At 34.9% G+C, this 17,977-nt stretch overlaps 2 protein-coding genes across 2 annotated transcripts; one reads left to right on the top strand and one right to left on the bottom strand.

The window, feature by feature from the left end:
• The first annotated feature begins 1,869 nt into the window (after nucleotides 1-1,869).
• Nucleotides 1,870-7,209, top strand: LOC106422957. The gene is made up of 4 exons (XM_013863747.3): nucleotides 1,870-4,432; nucleotides 4,804-5,241; nucleotides 5,583-5,642; nucleotides 5,718-7,209. Exons 1-4 carry the CDS (start codon nucleotides 3,472-3,474, stop codon nucleotides 7,133-7,135), a joined length of 2,877 nt encoding a protein of 958 aa, XP_013719201.2. The 5' UTR covers nucleotides 1,870-3,471; the 3' UTR covers nucleotides 7,136-7,209.
• An 8,812-nt stretch (nucleotides 7,210-16,021) lies between these two features.
• On the bottom strand, nucleotides 16,022-17,755 carry LOC106398347 (gibberellin 20 oxidase 2). The gene is made up of 3 exons (XM_048742739.1): nucleotides 17,029-17,755; nucleotides 16,528-16,849; nucleotides 16,022-16,451 (listed from the first exon to the last, which is right to left on the bottom strand). Exons 1-3 carry the CDS (start codon nucleotides 17,577-17,579, stop codon nucleotides 16,182-16,184), a joined length of 1,143 nt encoding a protein of 380 aa, XP_048598696.1. The 5' UTR covers nucleotides 17,580-17,755; the 3' UTR covers nucleotides 16,022-16,181.
• Between the last annotated feature and the right edge of the window lie 222 nt (nucleotides 17,756-17,977).

Genomic DNA, 17,977 nt, shown 5'->3' on the forward strand with positions numbered 1-17,977 from the left:
CTACTTATAACAAAATTCATATAAGCGCGATGCAAAGCAATTTCTATCTAACTATAATGTTTTTTTTTCTAAGACAAACTCTAGCTATTAATGTTAGCATTTCATAAGCATGCATATTATATAGTCATGATTATATATTCTCCATAAAGGAGACCGTATTGATTTTCTCCACCACTTTTTCTTCTTTTCACTTTCCTAAGGTGATATTTATAAATTATAATGTGTGTGTATATGTGATTTAAAGCCGAAATTAATCTACACTCCGGATAACATAGAAAAAATGATTAAAAAATGTCGATATAGTATCAACCGTCGAAGATAGAACTAAGAAAGTGATGCCTCCCTATAAATAGATGTGGAAACAAAGACAAATCCTTTCTAGAAATGTTAAAACAAGAAAAGCTAATTTTACCTTCATTGATGAGGCATCAGCATGTGTATGTGCCCTTTTGGGGAAACAATAAATTAATTTTGTGTATAACACATCGAAAATTTCGTGACAAGAAAGTGATGACAGAAGGTGCTTGTGTATGGTCTGTTAATTAGGTGAGCAGCAGCCGACCTAGAGAGAGAAAAAGTATATATAGGAAGAGAGACTAGGGTTTTAAATTTTAAATTTGGAGAAATAGCACAGAGAGATGAGTTTTTATGGTTTGGTGATCGTGCCCATCATTTTTCACTTGTTTTCTGTGTGTTTTAACGGTTTGTTATTTAAGACATCGTACTATATGTTTTACCCCCATTACATTTCCCTCAAGTACTTATCATATTCAAGTTATAAGATTATCTTCTTCTTCTTTTTGCAAACAAGTTATAAGATCATCGATTAATTTACTTGTAGCACATTAGTAAAAGTCCAACAGAACAAATTCAAGTTTGGAAAGTCAACATTGAGACGGGCATAATTACATACTCACACATATATATGTCGAATCAAGGCCGGGATAATGTTTTTTTTCTTTTTGCTAAAAGGGCCGGGGTAATGTTTCCAGCGTTCATTTCATCTTCAAACTCCAACCTTCACCCTCGATTCTGAAAATATGCGCTTTTGGAATAACCAGAGTTGAGGCGCAATCGACCAAATATTTTCGTATTAAATTTATATGTAACATCGTGACAATCTAATCACCAATTTATGTAGATTGAGAATTAGGTAAACAATTTTGGATCTTGGACACCGCTGACGCTGTAGACAAAATTAACAACGATTTGGTGTATAGTTAACTTTTCCGTTTAATTGCTTTGGTTAGTGGGGTTGAGCTGGAGAACACAATAATATAAGGTAAAACGATACATGTTGTAACTATTTATAGTAAAAAATAAATTTAATACTAAAGTATTTTTAGTAATGTTATAATTTGATAAAAATTAATAAACAATTTGAGTTAAAGAACTCGGAAAAGGTAAAACTGGCATGAGAGTCAATGGAGCAGAAGCATGGAACCGATGTGTCCACATCTCTTCCCCTCTCCCTTTTATCGCACAAAACACACACTCTCAGTCCCTTTTTCCTCCGATATTTATTATTCTTTTCTCTTTTTAATTTGTTTATTTCTTGTATAATTAGCGAAAAACAAAAATCACCAAAGATTCTACATTGGTGCAAAAGAAAAAGGAGTATTAAAAACCTTATTATAATAATATGTCAAAACAAAATAATAAAGCAGAGAAATTAATTCTTAAGCCGCGTTTGCAGTCTTAAACATCAAACATCAAACATCAACGTTAAGCAAAAACTGAGTAGTATATTTGCGCCAGGTTCCACAGGTATCTCTTTTTATATTTAACTTTAAACAAATCATGCTTTGGTTGATTAATGACTGTAAATATCCATCACTAATAAATGTTACATACATTTTTACAAATTAGATAAAACATAATTTACCTGAATGTGTGGTCACAAAAATAGTGTATATTTCTTAAAACTATGGTATCTTGTTATCTACTGTCGGTCATATAAATTTGTAAGCCCTTGTTTTTTTTTTGTAGATAGGTTCGATAACGATAGTTTTTTTTTGTTTTTTTAATGAGAAACGATTGTTTTTTTTTGGAAAAATAAAAACGATTGTTTTCAACCGTAACTTTGTGTTTATCATGTGAGATAAAATACAATACTCCATTTGAAAGTGTAAATGTAAGAAATGATCTATTTGTTTCATCTTTCATTTGACAAGATTTAAATATTTGAATACTGTTGTAAATCATTTGCGAACTAAACTAAAAAAAACTCGATTGAGATAAATATCTGTACTTAGTGTTTTTTATATTTATGTGAATTAATAAACTATAGCATTTTATATCTGTATTTATATTACTTTAAAATATATATTTCTGGAAAACTATCTTATGTAATTAAGGAATGTATCTTTTTGCCTTTTATCATTTTTAAAATAAATAAGTATTGATTTTTTTTAAGAAACTAAAATTATAACTCATTTGCAAATATATACTTAAGCAAATGCAAACAAAAATATAAACAGTCAAAGAATTAAGGCTAATTTGGCTTTTCCAGTCTGGTTTTTTTGGGTGAAACAAAAGCTTATTGTGGTTTTTAAAAAAACATAGAAAGGAAGAGGAAATAGGAATTACGATAATCTTATATAACTTGGCAAAAATTTATACAATGTCACATATTAGGTTATTTATAGAGAAAGGTCGTATGATAGTATTAAAATACATTTTGTTCAAAATACCATAAAAAATAAGTTTCTTCTGAAATAGCATTACATCAAATTTTAAAATACTTTTTAATTTTATATTTAGGTTTGGGGTTTAGTGATTATGGTTTAGTATTTAAGAGGTAAACTATGATAATGGTTCAAGGTTTCAAGTAATTTAGTCATTTTATTTTTAATTAATGCTATTTAAATATTTTCTTGTAAATTTGTTTTTATCATAATTTTTGTGATATTTAAATCATTTACCTTTGAAAATATTAACAACAGAGCGAAAGCCTTAAAGGGATATGCCTACTCTAATAAACATTTTACTATTGTAGACTGATTAAAATTGAATAGTATTTGTATTTAAATTTCTGTTTACATATAAGAAAATAGTACAAGTTTTTAAATATATTTTGGTTTTAAAAGCAATTTTATTTGAAATACTTTTGGGTAGAGTTATCATATTTGAGAACCCACTCATTTTTATATTGTTAGCTCTTTTTATTTTTTGGTACAAGATACTCACATTGCCAGAAATTCCAAAAGAGGTTGTTCTAACATCACCACTCGTTTCATTTCTCTGCAAAAAGCAAAGCCCACCAAAAAGCTAAAAAGAAACCCTAATAGTCGTCTGACTCATCACTCTTCATAAACCCCAAAGGCAGATAAACTAAATCAGCTTGAGTCTCAAAAGATCAAACAAAATAGATTCTCTGGTTCTTCTTGCTCCCTTCTCTCTCTCTTTTTAATAATAAAAACTCATATTGGGCTATTTTTAATCCACTCTTTAATTTGAGTGCTTCTTGAAATGGGTGAGACAACAAAAGGAGATGCTACAAAACCATCACCAAATCAAATCTCCTCGCCTAAAGATTCTTCACTTGATCACCAAACTCCAACCCCATCACCCATCCACCACCATCACCAATCTTTCCACCCTTCTCCGATCTTCATCTCCACCGTCTCTTCTCCGGGAGCTCCGATCATCCCCAAACGACCACGTTTCATCTCTTCCAGTGGTCTTTCTCCACCTCAATGGAAAGCCTTGCCGTCACCTTCCACCTTACCAACTGCTGCCACATTCCCTTCATTACCGTCCCCTTCCACTGCCGTTGTAGCCGCCTCTTCCACTGAAACCGCCGCATCTTCACCGCTGGAACAAGAAGGTATTAACACCGAGAAACAACAACTCGAAACGGAGTCGTTTCAACATAAATTCAGAAAAGGGAAATACGTGAGCCCTGTATGGAAACCACACGAGATGCTATGGCTAGCAAAAGCTTGGAGAGTCCAGTACCAAAAACAAGAAACCGGGCCTGGTTCCGGATCCGGGTCTGGCGAGGGAAGAGGGAAAACACGGGCTGAGAAAGACAGGGAAGTAGCTGAGTTCCTTAACCGGAACGGTGTAAACCGGGATTCAAAAATCGCCGGTACGAAATGGGACAACATGCTTGGTGAGTTTAGGAAAGTGAACGAGTGGGAGAAAGGAGGAGATAGAGAGAAATATGGTAAGAGTTACTTCAGGCTCTCTCCTTACGAGAGGAAACAACATCGACTTCCCGCTTCTTTCGACGAAGAAGTGTACCAAGAACTTGCTCTTTTCATGGGTCCACGTGCCAGAGCTCTGTCTATTAAACGTAGTAGTGGCGGAGCTCCGGCTGACGTTACCTTAACACCTCCTCCTGCTGAGACGTTTCCTCCTATTCTTCATCCACCGTTCATGACTTCAAGAGACGATGATGTTGATAATAACCGTATCACTTCGATCGGTAAAATCTTTTTTATTACTTCTTTACTATTTTTGTTTATTTATTATTTGATTGACTTGTTTAAAGGTGCATTGTTATTTGATAGTCAATTATAGCATACGGCTTGTGCATTATATTTTTTTTAATTGTCTTGCTATCATTTTCAAAAGTTTCTCATAAATTATATCAATAACTAACTAGAAATTTCCATTTCAAATTAATTACTAATATAATTTGTGTTTTAAATCTTAATAGATTATTTTTGATAAATACGGAAGCTTAAGAGCTGAAACTGGTATTATTTATTGATAAAAATGAAGTTGAATCTGTTTATAATTATGACTTTTCGTTATTTTTATAATGTTTGAGAAAAATAATTATGTATTTTTTAGGAAGAGGGAAGAGACTAGCATTATCAATAGCTGGGGATGATCATCCTCAATATCCGTATACACACAACATTGGTAGAGGGTCAGGTTTATTCTCTAATAGGTCATACTTCAATCCTTCTTTTGAGACGATTCCTTCTTCCTCTTCATCTTTAAAAGATCTTCGTCGTATTGGGAAAATACGGTTAACCTGGGAGGAATCGGTTAACTTGTGGGCTGAAGAAGGAGAGGTTGATTATGGGAGAATTAGGGTTAGTGGGTCGAGTTTCTTGAATGCAGACGAGCTCACCTACTTGGATGATTCCATGGTGGCTTGTACAATGGAATCTTTTGAAGATGGACCTCTTAGAGGATTCTCTTTGGATAAATTCATTTCTGGTCAACATCTTAAAGTCTTTGGAAGACAAAAGTCAACATCATCATCTGCTCCTTCACCTTCAGGTAACACACACATGCATTAAAGAGGAAAACCAATCCTATGAATCTTCTCTACACTCTTATAGAGCGAGGAAATATTATGGATCTACGATATCAGTCCACTGAACCTCTCTGTAAAGTTATCCAGTAGAGCGCGAAAATGTAAAGAATAATCCTATAGAGACAAATGCACATAATTCCAGAGAATTTAGCTATTAATATGGCAGGTTTGTTTGATTAATAAAGCTTTAGTAAAAAAAAATATATATACAACGTTAAAGAGGAAAATCAATGCACACTCCAATGTAAATTTTTTTTTTGTGTGCAACTAAAACTCTAATCTTCATACGTTATAATTTTTTCAGTTAATATGGCAAATTCGATTGATCGAGCTCAGCTTCCACTCGCAGTGCCAATTAACAAATGTAAGTCTTTTTCTAATCTTATAGTTTAAAGGTCGTTAATTTGTATTATTAACGAGTGAACAAATGCGTATACAGCAATATCAACATTGGAGTTCCAAGACCCATCAGAGCATTACTTGAGTAGCTTGCGGGTCCCGGCGGCAAATCCTCCGAGCTTATTTGAGCTAGGACGGTACCTTCAAGAACCGCCGCCAGAAAATCTCCGGTTTCCTATCCGGCGAGACGTCTACAAAGACTTGCCGCCGGGGAAAGAGCTCTTCTTCTCCACTTCCACAACGGAGCTTCTAGATTGTAGAGCAGTCACATATGATATCATCAGCCCCGTAATGTTCCGCTTAAGCCCTAATTCCGTCATCTCCAGCAAAGACTCGCTGATCCCTCTTTGGGACGACTGCGTTAACCGGATGGTTTCAAAGTTTTGCGATATGGTGGTTTTGCGCAAACCGGATTCGTCTTCTTTTGTTGAAAACGTTCAAGATCAGTGGCCAAACGTTGTGGGATTCGTAAAAGGATTCGGATTATGGAGAGGAGAAGAGGTCGAGAAGGTACGCGAAGGTGCAGCTGTTCCTTCTTCTCAATTGGTCAAAAAGATTCTTTGGTCGTACGACGATCTTCCTTACATTCTTGGTTACCACGCAATAGGGTTCACCGTAACCTTCTGCGCTTTGAGCCGTTCTTCGCAAGACCGAGTGGTCTGCACTGATCTTTATTCATTCGACGTCTCTTCACCGTCGGACAGAATCAAGGCCTTGGTTCCTTGTTACCGTCTCGCTTCTCTTTTACATTTGCTTGCAGATCGGTGCACTATGAGGCATTTATGTTACAACGACTTCGAGAGAATTAGTCATAGAGATTTCGTAACCGAGATAACCCCTAACACGGTGACTAAGTATTACTCAAGCAAGAGAAAATGGAGTGTAGTGAAAGGAATCTACGATTTTCTCGACCAAAGAGTTCCACACGCGGAGCATTTGAATAGTGCAAGAGAGAAGGAACTATCACTGAGTTTTAAGCCACGTGGTGTAAGAGTCAAACCATGTAATGTTGATCAGCTTATCGAGTCTCTGATGTGTGTGACGAGAGCTCTTGTTGCGCTTCATGACCTTTCGTTCATGCATCGTGACATGAGATGGGAAAATGTCATGAGAAGCGCGGAAATGACGACAACCACATCGGACGCGGAATGGTTCGTTTGCGGGTTTGACGAAGCGGCTGAGTCCCCGCAGCTTAACCCGCACCGGTCTATGGACGAGGAAGAGGAGGAGGAGAATGGGAGGCAAGCTCCGGAGATGGAGAGAGGGTTGCATGCGGTGAAAGTGGATGTATGGGGAGTGGGTTATATGATAAAGACTTGTGGATTGACTAATGTGCCAAAGATGTTGAGAGAACTTCAAGGGAAGTGTTTGGAGCCGAACCAGGAGAACCGACCAACCGCAGCCGATTGCTTCCACCACCTGCTTCAGGTTCAGTCTGCCAGTTCATCCTCGTATTAGTCCTTTTAATTATATTTTCTTAGTTCACATATGAATCTTGGAAACTTAGATCAACATTTAGGTTTTGACCACCAGCCGAGAAAACTTTGTCCCTTTTTAATAATTTTGGCAGCTTTGAAACTGGAGCAACGTTTCGTTTCGAATATTTTGAGAGATGGTAGTGAGTAGTAGTTAGCAGCGGATAATATATTAATATCTAATATTTTCGCTGGACTCATGATATGCAAAAATAGAAGCAATTGTAGCTTAAAATATAGTTTTCTTTATTTTTCAATCGAGAGTTGATTATCTTTATCATAAACCATCGTTACAAGAGAATGGCACTTCACGATTATACCTCTGAGAAAAACAGCAGACCCAACCACTCCCTAACAGCAACAAACCCCGGCCGGAACCTAATACCCCGCCATCACCAAAACACATCACAGGCTATCTCTTTCATTTACAAAAAGATCCTCATTCAACCAAACCGGGGCTCCTGTCGCCAGGCCCGGCTCAATCATATATTGGGCCCTGTGGCCTGCGTAGATTTTGTTTATATGAGAATAACATACATAATTTTTTTTTTAAATACAGTTCTAAAATTTTCTAGAAAAAACGTTAAATTCTTACTTAAAAATTATAAAAACAAACTGGGTCTAGTGCAAATGCACCATGGGCACTATCCAAAAGCCGGGCCTGCTTGTCGCAACATAAAAATTGGACCAAATATTTTTGGATCACACTTTGAGCAATGAAAGAAGCGACTTTGTTGACATCTTTGGCTATACTTTCGACTTTGCATTCTCCAATACCACAAAGGCCTCTAACAATGTCAAAGCTGGCCAAGCGTGAGGCCGATTTATAGCCCAAAAAATCCTTCAATTCACTTGCAAACAACACCTTTTTAATCTTCTGGCTTGACATACTCTCCACGACTCCACCGCCCATATAATTGTCTTTAGGTTTGCTTCGTCTCTGTTCCTGCAACCATAAAAGGCTTAATATATAATTTTTTTTTGAGTATATATTTTAAAAAGAAACAAAAGGAGGAATAAGATATTTGATTGTTGACTGATGAGAAGTTAGGGTGTGTGTCGGGAGAAGCAACCAACATGGGGTTAAACCGAAATGGCGGCTGTTTTCTATCACCTGTCTCAGTTCACCTGCGCCATATTTCACATTTAAACGGATACTAGATTTTGATCCGTGCTTAGAAAACGCAGATTTATTTTTCATTTATTGATCCAAAATTGATTAAAACTACCATTATTTTTTTTGTTTCAAATACAATTGAACTTTTATGTTTTTATCATTTGTTTTTCTTCAAAGGATGGTAATTGTTCAAAATATATTTAAGCATGATAAGTATGATTTAATAGTATATATATATTATATATTGAAGAACAATGTGTTCTCATTATTGAAATGTAGTAACAATATGAATTATCGATTTTAAATTGAAAATGAGTTTATCTTGCCATATTCTATATTATAGTTCTAACCATTAATCTCCACTATTTTTTTATCCCAATTCGATTTTGTAGCTACTACTATTTTTTTACCTGTTCTTTCAAAGCACAAATATTTATTTTTATGACTATTTTGATAAAATTTGCATGATTTATAACTTTTATAATTTTGAGTTTCAAGTAGTATTTTCATATCCAACACAGATCCGTGGTCAAACCAGTAGACTCATCACCATGTATATAATCCGGTTCAGATTTAATGAAAAATTTGTTAACAAAAAATCTGAAAGAAATCCGGTAAAACTCAAAACCCGCTATTAACCAGTTGGAAGTAGTCTTTATAAAAAATGATTTGATATGATATATCATGTGGTCGAGTTTAATGTGATCTTGATGGACTGTAGTCATATTGTTGTAGTACATTGTTATATTGAAATTTTGAGTAATTATGTTGTAAAGAATAAAAACATTTGGCTAAAGTTGTTTTTATACTGAAATATTGTATGTGTATAATGGGTTTTCAAAAAGATATAGTTCTTTATGATTTTTATGTATATGATTAAGTATGACCACTAAAAGTTTGATTTTATGGAGTAATTTAAGATTAGATTTCATTTGTGTATAATAAAATGATTTCTCAAATGATACTTATGGTTTTTAAATTTGAGCATTTAATTAATGAATATTCTTGATTATTGGACTGCATATGTAGCTATAGGCTAATATGCTATTAATGAGAATTAAAATTTCATTGGAAAAGTAAAAGCATTTTAGGTAAAATTTAGTTTTTCAATAAAGAAAAAAACAGAAACAATGTTTTAATAGTATAGATATTTTAGAATCATATATACCTATAGTGCTAATCAGGTTTGGAGCTTAAGAGGTCATAAAACGTTTAAAATAATGAAGACTGGCGTGGTAGCAGGCGAGAATTGCGACCAGATGATGGCTGCAAAGAGGAGGCACCACCGCGGGCAACCTTCGCAGGAAGAAGCTGATCACGGCAAGGTGTCGACGAAACGGAACCCTCACCGCAACCATCCTTCGCAGGGTAGTCATGCCCGCGGCAGTGTGTCGTCAAAACTGACAGAGTTGTGACACCCCCGATCGTAGTTGACCGGAAATGACACGGTCGATGTTCCTCGATGGTCGATCCGAAGTTCTCAGAATACCTCCGATCACCTTAGACCAACAACCAAAGAAAACCAACGCTCCTATCGAATATCACTCTAGGCTTTTCAACCCGAAAAAAAATATCCGATAGTTAGTTCGTCCGGACAAGGACTAATATCATATGGAACCCATACTTTAAAAACAATCTTTATATTTATCATTTAAAGGCATCTTACAAAATTTGTTATAAATTAACCTCGAGGTTTTCGGTCTACAAATCTTATAAATAAGATATATCAAAATGACTTTGCAAAGATAATAAAACTACCGCTGGCTAATGACGTTCCTTCCCGTCCTAGAGTAAGGTCTCCCGTCTACTGGTTACCTGCATCACAAATGAGTCATGAGTAACTAATTTACTCAGTGAGCCTAGTCCCTCACCCCAACATATATTAATAATATTCTCAAGCAATCAACTTCATTTGTATGCAGTGGAAATATATTCCATAACTGAATATTTATATACAAGGTCTATCCTTCCATCGTTGTGAATCTAATCATATACCTCACTTCCTATTCCCGTCTCTCATATCATTCATATAATATATATATATATATATATATACCAGACCCGAGAAACCACAAAGGCTAAATGAGTGTAGCAAGTTAGCATCACCATCATCGCCATCAGATATTCATAGATCGAACATCTAACGCTGCATGCAGTTACACGGCCTCCAGGGTGCGACCCCATCATCGTGTCTTCGTGACCTTGTTCCATATCGCAGGACCAATTCACGGTAATCATCATTCATACGGGAATATTTTGGAAGACAAGTTTATAATAAGACTTCACATGATTAATACTTCCATACTTAATTATATTTAATACTATACATATGTATTAGTACTTGAGAACAAGTACTAAGGTTTGTAATAAACCTCTATGATCATTCATAAATATTTAATAAGTGTTTACACTAAGTAAACACCTTACCAATTCAATATTGATCAAGAGACAAAGCCTATCAATCATCTACAATCAGTACGTTCAATCAAGAAATATTTATTTACTACTCACCACTCATCTATCTAGACTCACCTTTGATTCCATGAGATTGGCTAGGGAAGACTAGACTCGAGCTCAACTAATAACACTCCATTTCACTCCTGATTCAGAATGTGTGGATACAAGATCAGTCAGGTTGATTCCAATAGAAACTTTACTCAGCTTAGTTCAAAGCAGTTCAGTTCGGTTGAAGGATAATTCAGTTCAGCTAAGCCTTTAAAAACATATCTAAGGGACATAACTGAACCAAGATCAATCCACACACAGGTTTAAAAACTAATCTGGACAGGAAGCTTAACAAATCAGTCCACTTGTTCCAAACAAAACTTCTCTGAACTAGTAGCTATGGCTTACCGATTTCCTCAAGCTTTAAGATGAACTTGGTTGATACAAACTTCAAGCTGAACACACGTCTAACCTGATCAGGACAAGATACCCATGATAGGTTCAAGATCAGAAACAGACTAAAACGTTTTGATTACCTAACAAGAACTGAAGCTCAAACAAAACTGATCTCATACCGATAAAATCAAAGGCTAAAGAACTTGGGTGATTCTAAACTCTTGGACACCAAACCTTCAGCTCTTAACCACACCAGAACACACTGATTAAAGTCACAGGATGGTGAGAAAGATTCATCCATGCTCAATTCTCTTCTCTGCATTTTTTTCTGAATTTTTCAACTAGTTTTTTTCACAGATTTTTCTCTCTTCTTTCTCTCTTTCTCTCTGAATTTTTCTCTGGTTTTTCTTGCAGTAACAGGACGTCCAGAGGAGAGAAGAGGGTATTTTATATCATAAGGAGTTGCTTCAGATGAGGGTTAGCTCCCACAAAAGACAAATCTAAGGTTAGACAGCTGGTGACATGCTTCAGCACACCAAGCAGCACAAGCAGCTGAACATTTCCCTTCCATGAAGAAAGATACAAGCAGCTGAAGCAAACAGCTTGTGACCAGCATGTGACTTCTAATGAGCAAGCAGGTAAGCAAGTAGGTGCATGTCATGTGACCTAATTACTGAGGAAGCAAGTAGGCTAGAAGGTGCAAGACATGTGACTGTTCCGAAATAATTTTCAGAGTTTTGTTGATATTTTTCGGACTGTTTCGACTAAATATTTTTCATCATTCGAATCTCGTCCTGCTCTGAATAAACTCGCCCAGCATGAATAAAAATCGACAATAATAATTAACACTCGACCAGAACCATCAAGAGATGGTTTTTCGACCAAAAGACAGCCCCGTCGAGATTAATTCACCGTGTCGATTTTTATTTAAATTCTGATCGATCAATCTTCGAACTGATCTTAAAGAATTTTCTCGACCAAAATTATATCTGCTCGTGAGGGTTATTACAAGGGTGCTTCGCGAGTGATGATCACATGATGTATTGGTCGCGGCCATTGCATGTGTTTCGCGGGTGAAGATCGCGGGCTAGAGACGGTTGCGGCTAAGACACTAAATAGCTTTGATCCATGTTTTAGTTGGGTAGTCCCAGGATTGTTGGTTGACCCAGTTCATATTCTAGCTTAGTATAAATATTTTTTAGACCTAAAGGATTGGATTATCTTGTTTTCTATCTAAACACAAACCTTCTTTTCACATATATATCTTGTGTTTATTGGATTCTGTTGATCGCTAATCAATGATTGACCTTAAATCACCATTGGGTTTATCATGTCTATTAGTGAGTAGTTACCTTTTGAATCCATGAGTGAGGTAGATCTTGGATGGTTAATGAAGATTTAAGGTGTTTAATGATTAAATCTCTTTGTTTATATGCATATTGAGTGTTATTAATGCTTGATTTGAATTGATCACTCTCATTTTGATAATAAATTATTTTATAACTGGAAGGTGTTTGTTAAAATGCTTGACTGAACTTAATATTGCTCTAGTTTGAATAAGCAAAGGGATTTGATGTTAGGATTGCTAGATGAGTAGTAGACTTGAATATAATGCATGCTTGAATGATTTAAACCAATGGCAATTGATGTTTGATTCATGATTGCATAGTGATCTCTACCTTGGGAAAGGATTGATCTTTATTTGTATTCTAGACCTATAGGAACTTGTGATTGCTTTAAGTTAACACCTTGACTTGGATTTAATTACCTTAAATTGCTTTAATCATGTGGTTTTTACCTTATCATTTGACTGAAAACTCTAGTTATTGCTCTTGTTTGTTTGGTTCTTGAATTAAAATCACTTAACTACCTTGATTGCACTTAGATTAAGCATTACTTGCATTCTCTTTGCTTCAAAATGACTTAGAATTTGGATTGACACTTTTATTCTACTTTGATACTAGGATCCTAAAAAGACCTTATCAGATTCTCATGATGTTATAAAGGTAAATGTAACAATAACGAAGCAGTCAATGTTTATATGTAACATAGGTTATCGATTTTGTTCATGAGGGTATTAAAAAAAATGTGTGACACAACCTGCATCTCGAATAAGAATTTCACATAAATCATATCTATACTAATAAAGTTTTTTTCTCTCTCTCTTCTAAGGAAGCCATCTCAACATTGAATGTTCCTTCTTTTGACACTTGATATTCTTACAAACGAGGTTTAACGTCCTTTGTTAGTCGTTTACAAGGCTATATAATTGATGTGACCCAGAACTAACCAATCTTAGTCCACCAAAAGCCCATATCAGCTTCCATCTTCTTCCTCGGCTAGGAAAACTTTGCTTCCACACCCTCTCTGATACCGCCTTCGTAACACCTCTACTGTCTTTCACACCAAGTAATAAAGCTTCTCATTTATGGGTTTCAACCCAAACCTCTCCCACTATGTAACATTAAATTTCCCTACCCTTGTTGATTTGGGATTCCGATCTTTTCATCCTATAAAATGTACACAGTGGTGAATATCACTGCATCCAAGTTTTTCCTAACTAACACTTTCATACTCAGCCAACAGCAATGATTTCTCCACCATCTTATGCTTTCTGATTTGAAGTCCGGCCACTGTTGATGATATGATCCTAGAAATCATCAAGATGATTAAGAAGAAAAATATCAAAGCTCAAAAATCATATTGGTAACTCACGACTCAAGCAAATCAAAGATGCACTCATTGAGCTTATATATGAAATTTTGGACATGGAGAACAATGAAATATATACATTGGATATGTTATATATACTAGGTGTTTTCCTGCACCATGTTCATAAATCAAAATTTTAAATTTTATAATATATTTAAAATAAAGCTTTGTTAATTTTAGATTTATTATTTTCTAGAATTTACTTTTAAAATTAAATGTAAAATTAAGATAAAAATAACAATAAATATTTTTATTTAAATGTATATTTAATAAGATGTGTATATATTAAATTTTAATCTCGGAAAGATTTTTTATCTATTTCTTTTGATTAAAATATATTAAATCAAATTCTAAACAATTAAGAGAAATTTTTGTTAGTTATATAATTATCAAAACGTAAAACTAAATAAAATTTAAAAAATTTGTATATATTATAATGAAACTAATGGTATTGGGATTAGAAAATTACATTATTTTTTTTTAAAACAACTACCTAAAATTTTGAAGAATTGTTTTAATAAAATTTATATAATTATAAAAAATAGAATTCAAGAATATTTTAAAATTTTTAAATTATGACTATATTTCTGTTTCAACTATTATATTATTTTTATTATATTAATGATGATATATGAGCTATTATCATATTCTAAAAAGTTTAGCAAAATTATAAAAGACATTAAGGGCCTGACTGGTTCAAACGCAGCGGTTACGGTTGCGGTTGCGGGAGTTTGTGGATGCGGGCAGTTGCGGTTTCTAGCGGTTTTAATAGATTTGTACGACTGGTACTGCGGTTAAAAATTGGTGCGTTTGCGGGTGACTTATGACTGGTTAACTACCAAATGCGGTAACAGTCAAATAATAAATTAACAATATTTACATTTAATATAATTATAAAAATATCAAAAATCATAAAATTATAATAAATATAAAATTTATATTTAGAAAGTTATAATTTTAATTTTTGAAAATTTATTGAAATTTTTTTTATTATAAAATTTTATATTATTAATTAAAATATAATAGATATATTTTAATATTTTCATAATTTCAATTTTAAATTTTTTATTAAATATTTTTACTTTTGTATATATATTGTTTTAAAAAAACAGAAAAAAAATTTACCCTCCCGCAACCGCAAACGCTAACTGGAGCCAGCTTTTGAATTTATGAGATTCGGAGTGGTTTGAAGCGGTTTAGAGCGATTTGAGTGATTGTTGTAAACCGCCGACAACAGCTACTAACCGCAAAAGCTGCGTTTGCGGGTGGTAGCGGAAAAACCAGTCGCCCCCTAAATGTAAATGTTCATGTCACAATTAAATTCAAGCTATGTCATCATTAGTAGTATGTCATGTCACTATTTTTCTTTCAAAATCAATGTGGTGATGACACGTGGCAAATCACTTTTCAAATAATGTCTAGAGGATAGTTGAGCCCATTTTGGAGGCGATACAAGTCGAAGAATAGTAAAAAATAGTTGTTCAATTTCTGGTCAAAAGTGATGAACATTGGAGTGAATTAGTCAAATAAGACCAAGAGATGTTCAACAAACATTTAGTAGCATTGTTTTTTTATAACGTTGACTTATTATGACATTACATTTATTAGAAATATTACATAAATAGCAGCATTGTGTTTAGTTTAGTCTTTGCTTAACTTCAGTACACTTAAATAGTTTTACTTTACAGAGGACTAGCAGTCCAATAAATAAGTTGTAATCTCCATTGAAATACAGACTTTTCTTGTTATTCTTGGAAACCCTTTTTGAGAGTGATTCTCATGTTTGTTCATTCGGGAACTTTTCGATATTTAATTTGGTGTAAAACTGAGATAAAACCGGTAGTATCAAGTGAATCTCCATCTTTACTTATGTCGCCATTCTATGAATCCAACGACCATCACCAACGTTATAAGCCTGTGCATTCCCTAGATTCAACGTGTCGAGCATTGAGTCAAGGGTTTAATATACCCTTGGTTAAGGTTTCACGCTTGATCAAGTTATCTTGGATTATCCATCTGCCCTTCCAGAGATCCGGTTCTATCCAGGGGCTTGTCAATTGGTATCAAAGAAATCTCTGGAACTGGTATTCTATCATCTTTGCATCTTCTATCTTTCCATCTTCTTTTCTTCTATTTTTATTGTTTCCCTTTAAATTATTTTGTCTTGTTTACTGTCTACTGATCGTTGGACTTAGTATGTTTAGGTTTTTGGTTTAACAAGCATTCATATTCCACACTGTGATTCTTGGAAAAATATACAAACGTTTTGAAATTTGAAACCATGGGAATGCATTTCACCATGAGAACAAAAGAGCCAGTAACTAAGAATGAATATTGATTTCGATGGTAACTTGGTTTCTTAGACGGTGAATTTGTTGGTAATGATCCAATTTGTAAAGGAATCGAGAGTATTGACATCTGCTCGGTAATGCTTTTGAGTGAACTCAAGGAACATAGGCCAAGTAAAATCAGGGTATCTTCTTGGTGTCATCTTCTCCAAAATCTTACTTGGTGGCTTCACAACTTTGTCTTTCTTTGGACACAAGAAAAAAGCCATTGATGTCCTCGCGCTCTCTCTGTTCACAACCGCTCTATGCAAACAACTCTTGAATATCCCGTTCGATAGAGCCTACATAACCAAAATTTATCAACTATCTTTATAGAAGTAACCAAAATGTATTTCCATTTTAGATCATTAACTATACCATGAAAGTGTCACCAATATTGACGACGAAAGCTTTAGGATTGGGGAGAATGGATTGCCATTGATTTTCAACAAAGACTTGAAGGCCATTGACTTGGTCTTGGTGAAGAATAGTCAAAGAGCTTGGATCACAATGTGGTCCTGTACCTAATGTGAGATCTGGTGTTTGGCATGGAGGATAATGATTTAGCCTCATTATCGAATCATTCTCCTCAAAAAATTCCCTGAAATGATCTGTCTTTATGCCTAAACTAAGACCAAGAAGCTCCATGATTTCGAGTGACAGGCTGCTCATTGCTTCACAGTAGTTTTGATACACCCTCCTGTAAACATATTAACCGGGGTAAAACATTAACAAAGCCGGTCAAATTTATTTCCGGTTTAATAATTCCGTTATAAGAAACCGGTTTACTCAAGGCTAGAAAACAGAGGAACATATACATGACATATTTGTTTTTTTTGCTCTGTTTTATATTTCTTTGTTCTGGTTTAGGACACGTACCCAAACTGTTCAAACTCTTGTCCTAATGTACCGGAGAAGTAATCTTGAACGGTTCTTGATCCACTTATTTCGTTGGAAAACGGGAAAGAGAGAGTCTCCTTCCATGGGAGCTTGGTGGAGAATCTTCCGGTGAAGCTACTGGCGTAGCCCCAGCTCTCACCAGGTTTTCTTTGGGCTCTCTGTTTCCCGGCGAGAGGCATGTCGAAGAAACTTTCCATGTAACGGTGAGCATCGGATATGAGCGACTCGCTGACTCCATGATTGACGACGAGGAAGAAACCGTGTTTGGTGCAAGCTTCTGCGATGAGTCTAGAAGCCTCTAGAGTTGTGTCTTGGCTCGAAAGATCGATGAAAGGGACGTTGAGCTCGGGAATGTCAATTGAAGGTTTCTCTTTGTCAGGCCAAATGAATTGGTTTGGGATTTGAGATTGGACGTTAAGAAGAGAAGGGTTGAAGATTAAGGGAGGAGTTTGGTCGTTTTCAAGATCTTGTTTTGGTTCTTGTTCTTTCTCTGCAGGAGATGTCGTTGGTGTTGTGCAAATTATCGCCATCTTTTAGGGGAGAGTTTTTGTGTTTTTGTTGTCTTGTTCTGAGTTTTGTTGTTGAGGAGATGGGGAAACAAATGTGGTCCTTAAGTCTTTATATAAGCAAGTTTCAAGTCTAGTTAGTGTACATTTGTTTTTCTTCACAATAATTTGGTTCCATTTTTTGTTTCCAGCATTTTGTAGAGGAGTTTGGGATTTATACTAATCTAGTATCTTGTTTAAGTAAATATAATAGTAGTTCAAAATTGGAAATATTGAACTCAACATTTGGTCTCAATCAATAAGACAAAAAAAAACTAGACGACAAGTAATCCCTAAATTAAATGCGCCTTTGCTCATGTGCATGGTATTCCTGCATGTTGGATTCAGCCTTTATCCTATACAATAGTAATACTTTCCTACGG

This window comes from Brassica napus, chromosome A10, assembly GCF_020379485.1.
Source record: "Brassica napus cultivar Da-Ae chromosome A10, Da-Ae, whole genome shotgun sequence".
Lineage (NCBI taxonomy): Eukaryota > Viridiplantae > Streptophyta > Magnoliopsida > Brassicales > Brassicaceae > Brassica > Brassica napus.